The sequence below is a fragment of the Aristolochia californica genome, unplaced genomic scaffold (genome assembly GCF_029961685.1).
Source record: "Aristolochia californica isolate CCGP_79_NKW_82.1479 unplaced genomic scaffold, dmAriCali1.0.hap1 SCAF_5, whole genome shotgun sequence".
In the NCBI taxonomy this organism is placed as follows: Eukaryota; Viridiplantae; Streptophyta; class Magnoliopsida; order Piperales; family Aristolochiaceae; genus Aristolochia; species Aristolochia californica.
This window is the reverse complement of record NW_027182214.1, coordinates 40,497,459-40,514,576: the sequence shown is the minus strand read 5'-3', so window position 1 is coordinate 40,514,576 and position 17,118 is coordinate 40,497,459. Positions and strand designations below refer to the sequence as shown.

The window sequence follows — 17,118 nt, the reverse complement described above, 5'->3', positions numbered from 1 at the left end:
GCCAAAGCAAAAACGCCTAGCCCCATTTTGTTGCTCTCCATTTCGTTATAGTGAAGCAAAAACCTGCGAGTGATTCAAACGAGGCTCGCTTCTCTACTCCTCACGGTTTTCGAATCTGTTTTTTCACCTTATCTCCCGTCGGTAAACCCTAAATCCGACACTTCTCTGGTGCTTCTCTTGTTATTGTTGCGTGCCTTGATCGGATCAGTAAATGGAGAACTCCGCTGCGAATCGACTTCCAGAGGTGGGATCTCTGCCAGTTGGCTTCGTTGAAAGCTCCGAAGTCCAGGGGTCGTCTTCGGATTACAAAGAGATGTTCCACGAATTCCAGGATCAGTCTTTGGATGGCTCTAGGAGTGAAGGTGATGATATTCGATCACCAGAAACGCTTGGGACGTGTACGGGGACCTTAACCGAGAATGATAATCGAGATGGGAGAGAAGCTGAATCAGATCGCAGGAATGAGGTGAAAGGCGATTGCCTGAAGTCGGAGCAAAGTAAGAACCTCTATTGTTGAATCAGGTTCTGATGATAGTTTCCGTTGTCAATTTTGTTTGGTTTTATTATGTTTTTTTGTATTGAATGACTACAAAAAAATAATTAAGTGTACTGAGTGGTGCTTGAAGGACTGTTCAAATCCGCGAGTGCTGACCATTTTTATTTTGCAAGCCTTAGAAGATACAGACTCGAATATTAGTTCCAAGCTATGAATCGTTTGTTAGTTGTGGAGCTTTGTTGTAACGATAGGTCCTCTCTCTGGCCTATGCTTATTGCAGCCACTGAAGGTCGTTTGGAGTTGCAACCTGCAAATATGAACGACAGGTGTGAAGCGGGGAGAGGAGAGGTTATTAAAGACGGAAAGCTAGTCAGTAAAATCTTTTGCCCTCTTCTTTTATCAACTTTATGTGAATATCAAGAGAATGCTGACCTGAAATGTATCTCTATAATACTATTCATATTGATTTAAGACGTTCTATCATGTTGGAATATTTAAGTGTTACAACCGTGATTTTTTTACTGCTTTGGATGTGGTACCATTGTAGCTGGCTTTTGTGTTTACTAGTGTGTGAAAATATTTTACAAAAGTCAATGGAAGAATGGGCTAGTGATCAACTTTTAAAATGGTAATTTTAAAACTGTGATTAAGTATGTCTTTATCAAATTAAAGTTTCACTCTGTAAATTATCTGCTATAGTATTTGGGTGAACTTTTTTTTTTTTTAGAGGGGCGTGGCGCGATTCGAATTCGCGACCTGACACACCTAATGTAAGAAGAATACCACTAAACCAAACGGCATACCACTAAACCAAACGGCCATTGGTAGTATTTGGGTGTTAGTAAAATATTTTTTTAAATAGCGATTTCATAAAGGTTTAATGGATCTACTCTTTCCCTTCTTTTGGTGGGTAAACACTATTATTTCTTAGGTTTGGTGGGCAACCATCTTGCCAATCCTCTCATAGAAGAAGGAGACTCAGCTCTTCAGGTTGTATGCCAGCTCACTGTACATGCTGCAAATAGTTCAACAGATAGGCTTGCAAAGGATGGGGTATCCCTCTCTAGGTTCTTGGGATTATATCCCCCCTGTGGACTGAAGCATGCTTCTCATTTATTATTCATTATTCTCCATTTGTTTCTATGCTTCTCATTCATTATTCAGTAACAAAAATCCATAAGTTAAAAAAAAAAATTAATGTAACTTATTTGAATATTATAACCATGAAAAAATGTAATGTCTATACATGTCAATTTCAAAAGATGCTCCTAAGATGTACGAATTCCAATGAATTGGCAGAAATTCACTGTGAGCACCAAAATTTGTCAAAGTGTAGAAAAGAAAATGAAATGAAAAGGCTTCTTGTTCAATTGTTTACTCTTGATGTTCAGAGACCTAGTCCTACCTCGTCAGGCTATTGCTGCTTCATGTCTTCAACTGGTGCTGGTTTGTATACTGTGTGCTTGCATTTTAAACTGAAAATAAAAGTACTATTAGTTATTTCCTTGCATTTCATAGTTTGTCTCTTTTTATGCAAGCTACTTTTTTTAGTTAATATATTTTGGTCTTTTTACTATGATATATCATTTTACGTGTCATATACAATTCTGGAAAAGAAACCGTTGTCTAATAATCATTACCTTAATTTACTAACTTTGGTTTTATGGTTTTCCAAGTGGTTTTGTCACTTAATTTGCTTTATAATTGTCCTTTCAGGATGGCTCCTTTGAGGTCAAACGTAAGCCAGTAAAGCGTAGTTCAAAGGCAGAGAAAGAGCTATTAGAGTTCACATTGAAGTATCAGAAAGTTGTAGTAGAGAGAGATGCAGGTACTTTTAAATGAAGAGTAGTCATCAAGTTTTTCATTGTTGGTTTTGTGAATATTTTGTCTTTCTGCTACTAGGATGCTGGAATGAATGGGAAAATATATGGTTCATAACAAGTGCCTCCATTTTCTGCTGTTATTGTGTCCAAAGGTTGCACGAAAGCTCTGTGATTTACTTTCACTTCCTATTCCAGGAATAATGAGACATTGTCCAACCCATTCAAATGTCCATTGGTGATTAGGCTAGTCATTTGATTTGAGGTTGTGGTAGGAAGTTTTTTCACCCTATTTTCTATTAAATCTTTAAACAGCGGCTCTATGGCAAGCTGATTATTGAAGGTGATTCAAAAACTGTCATCAGCTGGTGTTCAAAAGAAAGTTCCGCTCCTTGGTGCCACTGGCCAATCACTGTTGCTGACATTGTATCATCCATTCACTGTAATTGGAACCTCGTTCCTAGATCAGCCAATTCTTTGGCTGATAAATTGGCAAAATCCGGAACCTCCCAGCAATCTCTCATGGTTTGGGAAGGATTCCCCTCGTGTAATCTGCTCGTTTGAGCTCTCATAATAAAATTCAGCATCATTTAAAAAAAAAAAAAATGTTGATGACACACACACCCTTTTTTCCCTATTGAGACTTGAACCCATGACTTCTCACTAGAAACTCCTCCATGTTGCCATTTAGCCAAAGGCCCAATCTCCATAAGAAGCCATGTTTCAACACCCTGATTTTTTTTAAAAAACAATGTATAAGAACGAAAAAGAATGAAATGGACTCTATTTCAAAATTTTAAATGGCCTGGAAGAGCCCTGTGTTGCTATAGAGTCCCTTTCGAGTTCTTTTGCTATGAGGCCTGTTATAAAAGAGAATATTCAGTGTTTCCAATTATTTTGGAAAAGGTTTACAAATTAAGTTTAGTAGGCTTGATTGGTAGCTCATGAAAAATATCTGCTGCACCTAGTAATGCTGTGATGGGTTCATGTGTTTTAAAAGAACATAATGAAGTTATCATTTTAAAAGTAACTGGTATAGCTGCTGCACTTAGTAATGCTGTGATGGGTTCATGTGTTTTTAAAGAACATAATGTGGTACTTTTCTAAAACAAAAAGAACATAATGTGGTTATCATTTTAAAATAACTGTTAATTTAGGGGTTCTGTTGTTATCCTTTTTTTAGGGGATATTTTATAATGGGTTTTGAAACATGAATGTTCATTCAGCTATCTTAATTGAAATTTCTGGCCATGCACATGTATTTTATGCTTAGCTTACATTGTACTTTTTAGCCATTGCTGTTCGTGAAAAGCTGGAATCATTGTGTAGGGAGCTGCAACGTCAGAATAAGACTCTGATGGTATACTCTCCAGTCTGATGCATGTATCTTATTTAAAAGATTTGATGTGGTTTATTTTTTGGTTCTATTCTAATGCATTTTGTTTGTCATGAATTAAAGTGCTTGGATTATGAAATGCAATGTTATCTTCGAATCCTTAGTTCCTTGAAGAGAGGAACATACATCTGTGTGTCTTATAAGGATACAAACAGAGGTCACTGTGGCTTTTCTATCTGCTTGTCTTATCTTCTAACTATTGTAACCTAATCACCTAGGATAACGAATATTTTTTTTTTAATGTGCACTTCGTGTTAGAAAACGAAATTGTGTTTTGAAGTTACTTAAATATTAATACATGTTGTTAGAGCGAAAATCTATGTGGGTAGAGGCGATTTTTAAGGCCACAGATAGGTTCTTCTGGGTAGCAGCAATTTCTAAGGCCAACAATAAGTTCTTGTGCACTACCAAGTTGAAAATCATGTGACACACTTTCTTTTTTCCCTACCATGTTTCTATTTTGGCAAGAGTTGTACCTGCGTCCATAATGGGTCCAACCTGAACCACGTTTCTGACTAGATATGTTTCTTTCAAATTAAAAAGAGAAAGAAGTAAAGAAATATGAATTTCCATTTTAAGAAAATAAATTCTGTCATGCTTCTTATATCTTGCTGTGGATTAAAAGATTTTCTCGAGACATCTTCTTAGCAGACCAAATGGGTCACTTTTGTCAGCTCGTTTTTTAAAAATATTGTTTTTTAAAAAAAAAGGTAGAATAAACTTGTAACAACAAGCTAATCTGGTTTTGTGCGCCTGATGTCCAATCTGTCTTGTATATACTTATGAGGCCTTTAGGCACATCACAGATCAGATTTACATGCCCATAGGTCTATTATGAGATGCATATCTATTTCTATTAATTGTTTTCAATCTGAAAGCAGCATAAATATCCTCTTCGATGTGCGTTAGAGATGGAATTGCTGTGTTGTTGTTAGCTCTTGTTTCGGTTTGGCGACCGTTGGTTCGGTCCAGTGTCTGTATACATATCTATCATGAAATGTATGAAATTGAGTGAAATTGAGTTTTTGAGAGAGAGAATGAGGGAGAAAAGAAAGAGAGAAGAGAGCATGAAAGAAACTGCTCCACTTCTTATTCACTTAATTGCTAGTTGATTACAAGAATGCCCCTCGTTTGTTACACTTTACATGAACCCTTATATCTCCCTATTGACTTACTCAAATTACATCAAATTTGAACTACAAATAAAGTTAAACATGCTGAACAATAAAATGTCATCTCCAGAAATTATAGCTAAGGTAAAATAACCAAAATGCCCTTCTACTGATTTTCTAACACTCCCCCTCAAGTTGGAGTGTATCCATGAGACCTAGCTTGTCTCAAAAAGATTCAAATTCACGTCTCCCAGAGATTTAGTAAATACATTTGCAACTTGATCGTTAGATCTAACATATGGAGTGACAACTTTCTTCGTCACAACATCCCAAATAAAGTGACAGTCCAATTTAATATGCTTGATTTTTTCATGGAACACCAAAATTTCAGCAATAATTATAGTGGCTTGGTTATCACATTACATGGTCATAGGTTCATTTTTCTATAGGTTAAACTCTCTAACCACAAATCTCACCTCACTGATTGTATGAGCCATAGGTCTATACTCAACTTCAACACTTGACCTAGCTACAACATTTTACTTTTTACTCTTCTAACTAACAAGATTGCCTCCCAGGAATACATAGTAGCCTGTGGTAGATTTTCTATCAAGTTTTGAGCCTGCGTAATCAGTATCTAAGAATGCTTCTATTTTCAAGTGATCTTGAGGTTTAGAAAACAATCCCTTACCAGGTGACCCTTTTAAGTACCTCAGTATTCTCTATGTAGCCTCCAGATGAACCTTCCGTAATGGTTTCCCTATAGTAGCATCAAATGGAGGAATAGGAATATCCTCTACCACAAGAGGAACAAAAATATTTGGACCTATAAGACATTGAGATTCATTTGTAGAGACCGACGAGTAGAATGGGGTATTCTCAAAGGATGTGACATCGGCTTATACAAATGTCTTTCTAGTAGATGGACAAACACATTTATACCCCTTTTGAGTACGAGAATATCCCAAGAAAATACGTTTTATTGCATGAGGAGACAATCTATCTCTACTAGGACCAAGAACATGTGCAAAACAAACACATCCAAATGTTCGAGGAGACAACGAAAACAATGTGTTTGATGGCATCAATACTTGTAAAGGGCTTATACAAATGTCTTTCTAGTAGATGGACAAAAGCATCTATACTCCTAAGTACGAGAATATCCCAAGAAAATACATTTTATTGCATGAGGAGACAATCTATCTCTACTAGGACCAAGGACATGTGCAAAGTAAACACATCCAAATGTTCGAGGAGACAACGAAAACAATGTGTTTGATGGCATCAATACCTGTAAAGGGATTTTTCCTCCTATAATAGTGGAAGGCATCCTATTTATGAGGAAACATGCACTAAGAATTGTATTGCCCAAATAAGATTTTGGAACATTCATGTGGAATATTATAGTGCGTGCAACTTCCAACGTATGACTATTCTTACGCTTGGCCACTTCATTCTGTTGTGGAGTAAACACACATGAGGACTAATGTATAATCCCTTTACTCTGATAGAATAAATCAAACTTCTGATTCATAATTATAAACCATTGTTAGTGCAAAGTGCACACAGAGAAGTACTAAACTGTGTCTTTATTTCATTAAAGAAAAGTTGAAATATATTGGATACTTTAGATTTCTCCCATAGGAGATACACCCAAGTACACCAACTAAAGTCATTAATGAAAGACAAATAATACTTATAACCAAAAGTACTAGATACAGGACAAGGACCCCAAACATCATAATGCACTATGTCAAATATGCTATTGCTTTTGGATTGATTGAGAGGAAAATGTGTCTGGTGACGCTTGCCCAATTGGCACGACTATCACTAAAATGAAATACTTGAAGGAAATGCAAAAAAAAAGCTGAACTAACTTTGTAGGGGAGGGATGACCTAACTGGAGATGCCACTATAAAGGTGTGTCGTCATAGTGTAATGCTTGTAATGAGTGTTGTGAGTGGCTCTCCAAATTGTACAACCCATCTCTCTCACATGCGGAACCAATTGTCATCCTCGTTGCAAGATCCTGGAAAATACAATGAGAAGGATAAAAAGTGATGAAACAATTCATAGACTTTGTGAGTTGACTAATGGTTAGTAGATTCAAAGGAAATTTGGGAACAAACAGTACAGACTGAGGTGACAAAAAAAATGATGGAACGAATGTACCTATTCCTTGAACTGAGGATATGAATCCATCAGCCAAGGTAACATGCTTAATCGTAGGAGACTTCTTTAACTCAGAGAATAATGAAGACATACCTGACATGTGAGTAGTGGCACCCGAGTCAAGAACCCAAGTAGAGAAAGGATGCACATGTAGAGCTGACGTACATGAGCCAGCCAAGGTAGCTATAGTAGTAGCCAGAGCCGTAGATGTTGTAGTAAAAGCAACAATCAATTATGCCATACACTGGATTAGCTGTTGCATCTCATCTGATTCTCCAGGTACAATATGCACTATGGGGTTAGTAGGTGTCTCTACAGTCTCATGAGTAAGAGTATTTGCCCATGTGGGCTTGCCAAATTTGGCCCGACACTTCTAAAAAATGTGGTTGGTCTATCCATAATTGGTACACTTTCTGTCCTACCAACCATCACCACTTCCTTGGCCTCTCTCTTGATTCTCTTCCTCTGCCCCTTGTACCACTACCTTTACCTTTAAAAGCTTTTGTGGATCCCCAAGTGTTCAGACTCTGTGAAACAATGGCAGATTCTGCACACAAAACTCTCCTATATGCTGTAGAGAGAGATTGAACTAGAAGTTGTGCCCGGACAACATCATATTCTAGTCCTAATCCATCCAGAAATTTTGCAATATGTACCTGTTCATTCTGCTTTCAAGTTTCCCTCTCGTCAGTAGTATAGGGGTGAAAAACATAAATCTCTTGTAGTATTCCATTTAATTTACTATACTTTGTGACGAATCCTTGACCTTGTTTGAGGTTGAACATCTTGTTGTATAACTCATATACCTTTGATATATTACTCTCTTGAGCATAAACAGACTCTAAGGAGACCAAAATCTCCCAATTCATAACTTGATTCCTAATCTTGGAATCAATACTATTAAGAAACCAAGTCATCACTTGACTATCCTCAGCTTCCCAATCATCATTTAGTGGGATTGGGGGATCATTTATAATGAACTTAGACTTTTTCTTGGCTTGTAGGTATATCCAAACAGATTTTGACCATGCAAATAATTTTGACCAATTAATCTTTCAGAAGTAATTATAATTGCATCTTTTCCCTTTGAACTACTAAATTCTCATGTGGGAGTAATAACGTCATCAGATTTTGCCATATCCCTCAGTAAGCACTCACAATTAGCCAAACAAAGCTTCAATCACAAGATAGGTGTGAGGCTAGTTGGGCCCCACTCCTAAAAGAATAGGTTTTTTTTTTAAATGATGCTGATTTTTATTAAGACAAAAGCTCGAAAGAGCAATTTACAAAGGAGGGAAGCCTTCCCAAACAATAGGGTTTGAAGGTATACTTACAAAAAACAACAAATTATTCCAAACTCACCAGGATATATGATATTAATCAACCACAATTTCAAATCATGCAAAACTAGGGCTGATGTCACGTGTTCAATGGGTGATGAAAGCAACAAAGCCCTATATTGGGCTGCAGACCAGAAAAAAATGGAAGTTTCCCAAGTCAAAAAATTCATCTAGGACTTTATCTTAGCATTAAACTGCACCTAATAGGAGTAAAAGTCAACAACCTAAAGGTTTTGGCAGAAGAAAATGAGAAAAATCAAAATTTTCGGAATTCATCAAAGATCAAACCTCAAGAATCCCTTTTTTTGAATTCACTGACTTCAATAGAGGAAGAAAATAGAAGAAGAAGGCTTGAATCCAATACTTAAAGCTCTGATAATATGAAATTGAGCTTTTGAGAGAGAGAATACGGGAGGGAAGAGCGAGAGAAGAGAGCATCAAAGAAACTGCTCCACTTCTTGTTATTCACTTAATTGTCAGTAAATTACAAAAATATTCCCTCATCAGTTACACTTTACATAAAACCTTATATCTCCCTTTTGACTTATTCAAATTACATCAAATTTGAACTACAAGTTAAACATGCTGAACAATAAAATGTCATCTCCAGAAATTATAGCTAAGAGAAAATGACCAAAATGCCGTTCTACTGATTTTATAACAAGTTATTTATGTCTTGGTTTAAGATAACTTGGGGAAATGGATGGTTATGTCTTGTTTTTTTTTTTGTATTAAAAAGTTGACTTTCTAATAATCTTTTATACATATGTAATGGATTTTATTTTGATCTGAAGTATTACTGAAATTGCATTTGGAGACTCTATTTAACTTTCAATTTGTTTGTTTCAATATGCTCTCTCTCTCTCTCTCTCTCTCTCTCTCTCTCTCTCTTCATAGAAAAAAAAAAAGATCTGGCTGTGGATTCTAGATTAGACATCACAATGGTGTCAATTGAGTTTTTGTATCATCAGCCACACTTGGGATTTTATTGATGTAAGGGCATCTTGGATGTGGCTGTGAAACAATACTTTTAAAATAATGTGTTACTAATATTTAAATTAAAAGAACAATGACCTGTCGAAAAAAGAAGAAATGAACAATGACTGTAACAGCACTCATTTTTTAATGTAAATGACTAGTTCTAGAAGATTTAGCAATGAATATGACTAGAAATGCTCTAGATGATATCTTTCATGCCTATCTAAATAGACAGTTTTCACTTTGCTTGTAAATGCTTGTTTCTCTCTCTCTCTTTTCTCCTTTTTATTTTGTAGATTTGACATGTCATCTCATAGGAAATTGTTTCAATTGTACTGACGTTGTTAAGCAGGTCCTTTTTTTGGGGTGGGGGGTGTGGTGGTGTTTAGAATGGTAAGCTCCATGTTGTGGCTGTTATTATTGTCTACTTTCTTGTAGGATGAATGCAAGAGAGTCTCAATGGAAGGGCAGAGTTTAAGACTTGATTTATCTGCAAAATTTCATGATGCAATTAAGGTTAGTCTCTTTTTGATTAATCTCATGGTGTTACAAATTATGAAAATTCATTAGAATGTGGCAGCTTTGATTTGCTGACTGGATCTACTCTCGTAAACCTACAAGCCAAAATTTCCTGGATACATGAGTGCTTTCCCTGACATGTATTTTAGACTTAGTTGACTGAGTGATGAAGGGTACCGGTTACTAGATTAAGAAAAAGGAAAAAGAAAAAAAAAAGAAACTGGTGGAGATCAACAAAACAGGGAAGTCATAGCCAGTTCATGCAATCCCAGTTTTTGATAGAAAAACAAGATGTGGGGCCTAGGACATCAAAAGGAAAATATTTCAAATGTGATCGAAGTGATGACCTTGAAGAAAATTTAGAAAAGATGTGTTCTCAAAATGTACAGCCAAGGAGATTGTTTAATATAGCTGAGAAGGCAGCTTCTCAATTAAAGTAACTTTGAAACTTCCGACATTCAAATTAGGCCTTGAATGGAAGGAACTAATTTCCTTCACAAAGGGTATTTTTATCACATCTTCCTTTCTGTTTTCAAGTTCTTATCTAATAACTCCATCAATTATTAAGTTTAGAAGGGGGCAAAAGTGGATATTTTATAAAAAAATAAGAGGTTCTGGGTTTAATACCTAATCTTAGATCTCTCCCCCAATCTTAAAGTGGTTTTTTTCCTGCGAATCTAAATTCTTTTGAATTTAGGCTGGATTTTTAGTCTCTAGGACAGAATTATTACAGTTTTTGTTAGGTCAAATTCTAGTTGAAGTGCAAATTTTTTAGATTTCTGTTTTCTTGCTGATTTGAAGTGGAAACTTGCATTTTAGGGCGTGTTTTGATTGCTCTTCTACATCACCTATCCACCTATTTCAGCTTGAATTTTTATCCTTGCAGTTTAGTTGCTCTTTGGTTTGACATGCCCCAGTTCTCTGAAATCTCATTAAGTAGGCATGGCTTACCTTTTTTATTTCTATTATGGGCAGATTCTGACTGTTGAATAAGTATCTGTTTACAGGATGTAAGCATTAAGCTTGAAGAACAGAAGGATGAATCTCTTTCCCAGCTGAAGGAGAATGAGATGTAAGACCTTTGCAGGAGTCATCTGCCCTTGTGATATTTGATTTAGGTTTAACTTTTCAACTTGAAACCCAATAACATTTAGTTCAAAAGTTGATTATATTATCATGATACTGTAATAATGTTCTTGTAGTGTTTGCTGTCTTTAAGGAAATGGTCATTTTTTTCTCAGAGAAGAAGAATACTTCCTCTCATTCTAGAATTTGGTTTATGTAAATATTTTTAGAAAAGCATTGCAGCCCAGTTCTGAGGATAAAAATTTCATGATTGTTACTGTCAAGTGTGAATAGACATTCTGTTAAATGCACTGTAAGGGTATTTTTGTTATTTCACAATATTCTGATTGTATCTAGAAGAGTGTCATTAGTTCCAGGAAGTTTAGAAGTGCCTATGGTCCAATTTTCATAAGTTTTGGGCTTGTATATATGAAGATATAAGGTGTACATGTTAGAGGGGCAGAGGAGTCTTTTCCTCTACAACTCACTTAAGTTAATATAAAGGGTTAGGGGGGCTCGCACCTCCTCCTCTCTTCTTTCCTCTCTCTCTACTCTATTTCTCTCAATATTTCACACATTCTATGCTTTTTTGGAACTTTTTCTACTGTTATCCGTGTTTTAGTTTATTTTGATGTCAGCTTGCTTTTGTTTACTTTCTTGCTAGATTAAGAAACAAGCTGCACCATCTCAGTGATCAATATGCTGTCTCTGAACAACAATTTCAACAGAAGGTATAATTGGTGCAAAGTATGATGCGTAGTTTTCTCTTTTCTGTGCCAGACTAGAATTTTCATCAATCTTTTGAACTCTTGGTTTTCTGTAGTTGAGGCAGAAAACGCTGGAAGCTCAGCTTGCTGATCTAAAACTTCAGCAACATCAGGAGAAATCCTGTCAGGAACAAGCCCAGTTGAAGGTGTATGGTGAACAGGTTACACAGCTACTGTCTACCGAAAAGAGTTTGCGCATACAACTTGCGGCAGATGGAGAGAAATTTCAGCAATTCCAAGTATGTCAATTTCTGCTTTATGCACTCATGCAAATGTTTAGAGGTTCTAAATGAAGCCATCTTTTGGCAGGATGCCTTGTTGAAAAGCAATGAGGTCTTTGAAACATTTAAGCAAGAAATGGAGAAGGTATATCTGTGTCACATTTGTGGTCCCTTGTGTTGATGTATTACTAATACAACATGAAAAGTGATAATTGCTGTTACTTTTTGTTTGTATATTTTTGGAAACAAGATGGCAAAATCAATAAAGGAACTCAAGAAGGAAAATTCATTTTTGAAGAGCAAATGCGAGAAGTCAGACGTTACACTCATAGAACTGGTTGATGAGGTTAGCAACTATAACTTGAAAAAGATGGTTTGTGGACTGTAAGCACTGTCTATTATATTTCATAGTTACTGGTTTGAAATCTATATGTGGATTCCAATCGTCTGATCAAGATTTTGGGGTCTGCATTTAAGCCAAGAAAAAAAGAAAACGAGCCATGGTCCATTCTCGATATGAACAGCTGGGTTTGAAATGTTCTCATTCACAGGATGCCTTTGACATTGGCAATACTCGTTAATCTTATTTTCTATCTTTTTGTTTTTTCTCATGTGCAAAGCGTGAATACCTGAAGAAACAGCTGGACAAAGTGAAGAACCAAAAAGAAAAGCTTGAATCTTTGTGTCGTTCTTTGCAAGCACAGAGAAAACAGAATCTTGCTGCTAGCAGCAGTGCTAGTGACCTACTGCCCCTCCAAGCCAAATCTAGCCCTGCCGTGGATGCGTGAAATTCGGTTCCAGATCTGTCAGCAGCACCAGTGTTTCCAGTTTTACGGACAAGTACTTTTTCAATTTCTTGTCTACCACCAATTTGGATCGGCAATTATGGAGCACCATCTGGTCGTGGGCCTGTCCGTGCTCTGCCATTAAATCGTTTGGTGGAAAAATATGTTCACCACTGTTTGTCTTACTATCTCATCGTCAAAGAAGGGACCATTGTAACGGTGTCTTCGACGAACATACAGAATTGAGCTCGGCCCTCAAATATAGAAGAGAACGGGGACGAGCTAATTTTGTTCTTATCTTGATCTGCGGTTTGTACGTTTCTTATTGTAATCTTTGATCTTACTTCTTGTATTTGTTTCAAGTTGAACAGACTGCAATTCTGAAGACCTTAAGCACAAAGAAAATCCAACAGGTACACTCAGAGGTTCGGGTTCGGGAAACCTGACCGGCGCCTTTGTTGCATTCCTTAAAATGTCCAATTTCATCGTGGCATTGGTTCAATGCAGGTTGAAATGTCAAATGCTACACTGAAGACCACCATCTGATTCGTTGAATGGCATGTGCCATCCGCCAGGCCCCGCATTTGCCTCTTAAAGGTTAGGCAGAGCACCGACTTTCGCATGCAATCTTGGCCTAATTGTGTATCTGTCATACGCACTTTGTTGCGCGTTTACACGCGGCCTCCAGCCAAAATAACACCTATTCCACCTGGCTCCACCTCTAATATAGCTAGCCACTTTGCGAGCACTCGTTATCTTTTCGAGACTAACCGTCCGTTGACGCGGTCCCAGACCTGCTTCTTCCCTTATAAATTGCTGCGTCTCTCGTCATCCCATCTCTTCATTTTTCGGCCACAGAGATAAAAAGAAAAAAAATTCGTCCATCTTTCTGGCTCTCGCTCTCTCCTACTGTTTGAGGCGTCAATGGTGAATCCGGAGGAAGAGAGCCCCCTTCTGCCTGCTGCAGGCGACGCCGCTGATGCTAAGCGGAGCCAGGTGGAGGAGCCATTGAAGGTCCCGACTATTGCTGTTGAATCGCCGCCTCCGCGAGCCTACGGATGGACAGCGGAGGGACTGCCTTGTTCTCATTTCAGCGCAATCGGCGAGCCGGTCCCCCGCCGTCAATGGGATTCCAGCATTCTTGCCTGCCTTGGCCGTAATGATGAATTCTGCAGCAGCGATCTTGAAGTCTGTAAGTTATATGATGCCCTTCTTTGTTTTATTCTTTTATGATGATAATTTTTTGTTTGAAATTGGGTTCTTTTCTTAGATCCGTGTCTCAAGTTAAGTCATTTATTTTTAAATTGTTTTTACATGCGGCTTGTATGTTGATTTATAGATCTTTCTTTCCTGCGCTAAAAATCGCCTTCCTTAGGGTTTGTGATGTCAAAATTGATTGCTGCTTTTTCTTGGTCGCTCTCCGTTTGACTGTTGTCCAATATTATCTGCGTCGTTATGTCATCCCCCAGAACGCCGAGATTTAGGTTTTAATTTTTACTACTTTTGAGTAGGTATGACTGCTCCTTTTAGCCAATGCATGCCTCTTTTTAATTGACAATATATAGCGCATGAAGAGTAAAAAAACACGCAATTTTTGAGTTGTTTGCTGGATGGCGCTGGGATTTGCTAGTCTAACGGAGCCCATTCTCCCCCAGGGATTGGCTATGATTTTCCCCATGCCGCCCCATGGAACTAGCCAATTCTATCTCTTATTGCAGTTCCTCAAATGTTTGAAATTACGGGCAACTTTTGTGCACGTCCTTTTATTTTTCGGTAAATTGACAGTTTGATCTCTTCCTTAGAGTTATTTATGACTATCGTCTTTAACTGAAGCTGTTTATAATTAATCAGGTCTTCTTGGAAGTTTGGCTCCTTGTATGCTCTATGGCAGCAACGTTGAGAGGCTGGGGTCGAATCCAGGTTCTTTTGCTAATCACTGCTTGCCATACACTGGCCTTTATCTGCTGGGAAATTCCCTCTTTGGTTGGAATTGCATGGCTCCCTGGTTTTCTTACCCAAGTCGCACTGCAATCCGGCGCAAATTCAATCTTGAGGCAAGTTTTGTTTCTGCAGGGCTACGTTGTCTTGGTTATTATTTTATGCTCTACTGTTACCTCAGTCCTGGGAAAGGTTGTTAGGACCTAAAGCATATGAAGCATAATGAGGCATGCTTGTATGTGGTAAACCCTGATTTACATTCGTTGTTGTGATTCAAGCTGGTAATTTTTAATTTTCTGGATTTGTGGATTTTCTCTCTGATATATATGTTCAAGTTATTTAAAATATTGTACCAGTCTATATTTGTCTTTTGTCGTTCTTGAATATGCTTGATCCAGTAGTCTTAAATCAAGGGCTCTATAAATTCTCATCTTCCATATTGCTTGATCATTGGTAATTCAGCCGTTAAATTGACTTTTTTTTTATCAAGGAAAATTGTTTCTTTTTAAAATATTTTATGGCTTTTATTCTTCTCACTGTTAACCTTTGACCCTTTTAATTGTACATTATTGAGCATTTATTTCAGGACAAAATATTGAGCATCATTTTGGTAATTTTCTCTATCTGTCTGTTTCTTATCTTCTACTGTCTGTTCTAAACTGTATCGTCTGTCTTATACCTTCCCGGATCTTCATTCAATTTCCTTCTGGATACAAACGAGTTCTCTTGTAAGGTACGATTTAATTGCTATAGGATTTTTTGACTACAATTCAAATTCCTATTTTCATTCTATCAAATACCCATAGATTAATGGTCTGATATATATATATATATATATATATATATATATATATATATATATATTTATGTTTTCTATTTGATGTTTCTTCTATTTTGAAAAAAAAAAATTATTTTTTGAGTTATTAGTGCATAAAATTTATTTGCAAACTATGTTATGTCTCCCTCTAGTATAATAAGCATTTGTATCTCTTAGTGGAAATGAGTTAATCAATTTTTACATCTTTTCGGAAGGGAAATGCACAAAAGGTCCACCCAACTGTATGGGACTTCTTCTATATGTTCATGTTCCACCTAACTTGCAGTAATCTTCTATGTAATGCTTATTGATGTTAATCTCTTTTTTTCTTTTCTACTCAGAAAATAAGCTTAGTTACAACAGCCCTAAGTTTTGTTTGAAGAGCACACTTAATCTTTTGTTCGACTTTTCTAGGTTTTTTATATTTTTTTCATGGGGTAAAAAAACTTGGTGCCCATGATACAAAAAGATGGGGAAGTTGCTGTATGGAATAACAGTTTACTTGGTGTATGGGAAAACAGGGAAGCTGTGAGGCACTAGTCAGATCCTGCGGCTGCTGCTGCTGCAAAGGTTTGTTGAAGGATGATGAGCATCGTGAACAATGTGAAACGGCCTGCGATTTTGCAACTCACTTCTTCTGCCACCCTTGTTCCCTCTGCCAAGAAGCTAGGGAGCTACGTCGCCGACTGCCTCATCCGGGTTTTAACAGCCGATCCGTCCTTATTATGGTCCCTCCAGCAGAACAGAGTATGGGTCGTGGAGCGTAAGAAATCTCTATAAAATGTGAAATACTGAAGAACAGAGCAGGAGAGAAATGTACTGCAGTGCATGGTATAGGATCATTTCATCAGTGTAAGTATATGTTTATGTATGTATACCGTTTTCTGAAGAATTTGGTGTATGCATCTCTTCAACACTAGTTTCCTGAGAGTTGTATATCATTTCCATATGCTTTTGTGTTTTATTAATTGACTTTATTATGCTATTTTAAATATATAATCTGAGAGAGGTCCATAATTTAAAATCTGAGTGAGATGCATGCACCCTTTTAGAAACTTGATTACCGTCAAGTAGAGAAAATATCTAACCCCATAGTCAATTCTGTTTATGTGGTTTATATGAAAGATGTTGAAACGGGAGCTACTAAGGGCCATTCCACAGTAGAATTCACCTCTGTGGAGAGGTTATCTTTATAACACTGATCTCAAATTCTAGGGTTCCATTGAAGAACAATTTAAGTACTTCTAGATGAGTGTGTGTGAAGGGAAAGAGAGAAAAAAGTTGACGAAAGAATAGGAGAGAAGGAGAATGTGAAAATATAAAGATGTTCAGGACCTTTCCTCCCTTTGCCTCTATTTAATTGTCATTAAAATAAAGAATTACAAGAATGCTCCTCTGTACAAGGGTTGGAAAAAAGTATTGTAAACAAACTTCGAGACTTAAAAGTAAATTATAATTATACCTTGGTATCTTTTATTTTCGAACACTCTCCATAAGTTGGTGCGTATACATTATAAACTATCTAGCTTGGAACATGTGGAGTTCAGTGGTCTTGTTACAATCATATACTTTTGACTTGTGTTTTCTCTTGGATGAAGTGACAATCAATCTCAATAGAGTTTGTTCTTTTATAAAAAATTGGATTATATATAATATGTACGATTATCATAATTATCACAATAGAGTTTTATT

The 17,118-nt window shown here is 36.9% G+C and overlaps 2 protein-coding genes across 2 annotated transcripts; both read left to right on the top strand.

Moving 5' to 3' along the window:
- Window positions 1-28: 28 nt before the first annotated feature.
- Window positions 29-13,144, top strand: LOC137965855 (uncharacterized). The gene is made up of 11 exons (XM_068812222.1): window positions 29-497; window positions 777-865; window positions 2,213-2,324; window positions 3,609-3,676; window positions 9,753-9,830; window positions 10,841-10,905; window positions 11,563-11,629; window positions 11,722-11,904; window positions 11,975-12,031; window positions 12,137-12,232; window positions 12,507-13,144. Exons 1-11 carry the CDS (start codon window positions 212-214, stop codon window positions 12,672-12,674), a joined length of 1,269 nt encoding a protein of 422 aa, XP_068668323.1. The 5' UTR covers window positions 29-211; the 3' UTR covers window positions 12,675-13,144.
- Window positions 13,145-13,469: 325 nt separating this feature from the next.
- Window positions 13,470-16,390, top strand: LOC137966612 (cell number regulator 8-like). The gene is made up of 3 exons (XM_068813289.1): window positions 13,470-13,863; window positions 14,523-14,725; window positions 15,948-16,390. The coding sequence occupies exons 1-3, from the start codon at window positions 13,596-13,598 to the stop codon at window positions 16,191-16,193; spliced, it is 717 nt and encodes a 238-aa protein (XP_068669390.1). The 5' UTR covers window positions 13,470-13,595; the 3' UTR covers window positions 16,194-16,390.
- Window positions 16,391-17,118: the final 728 nt, after the last annotated feature.

Bases quoted from the DNA above. Each gene is read 5' to 3' on its own strand.
- LOC137965855 (XM_068812222.1), top strand. From the start codon at position 212: ATGGAGAACTCCGCTGCGAATCGACTTCCAGAGGTGGGATCTCTGCCA. The intron at 11,630-11,721 runs GTATAATTGGTG...GGTTTTCTGTAG, and splicing joins AACAACAATTTCAACAGAAG to TTGAGGCAGAAAACGCTGGA. The intron at 12,233-12,506 runs GTTAGCAACTAT...TCATGTGCAAAG, and splicing joins TCATAGAACTGGTTGATGAG to CGTGAATACCTGAAGAAACA.
- LOC137966612 (XM_068813289.1), top strand. From the start codon at position 13,596: ATGGTGAATCCGGAGGAAGAGAGCCCCCTTCTGCCTGCTGCAGGCGAC. The intron at 13,864-14,522 runs GTAAGTTATATG...ATAATTAATCAG, and splicing joins CAGCAGCGATCTTGAAGTCT to GTCTTCTTGGAAGTTTGGCT. The intron at 14,726-15,947 runs GCAAGTTTTGTT...ATGGGAAAACAG, and splicing joins GGCGCAAATTCAATCTTGAG to GGAAGCTGTGAGGCACTAGT.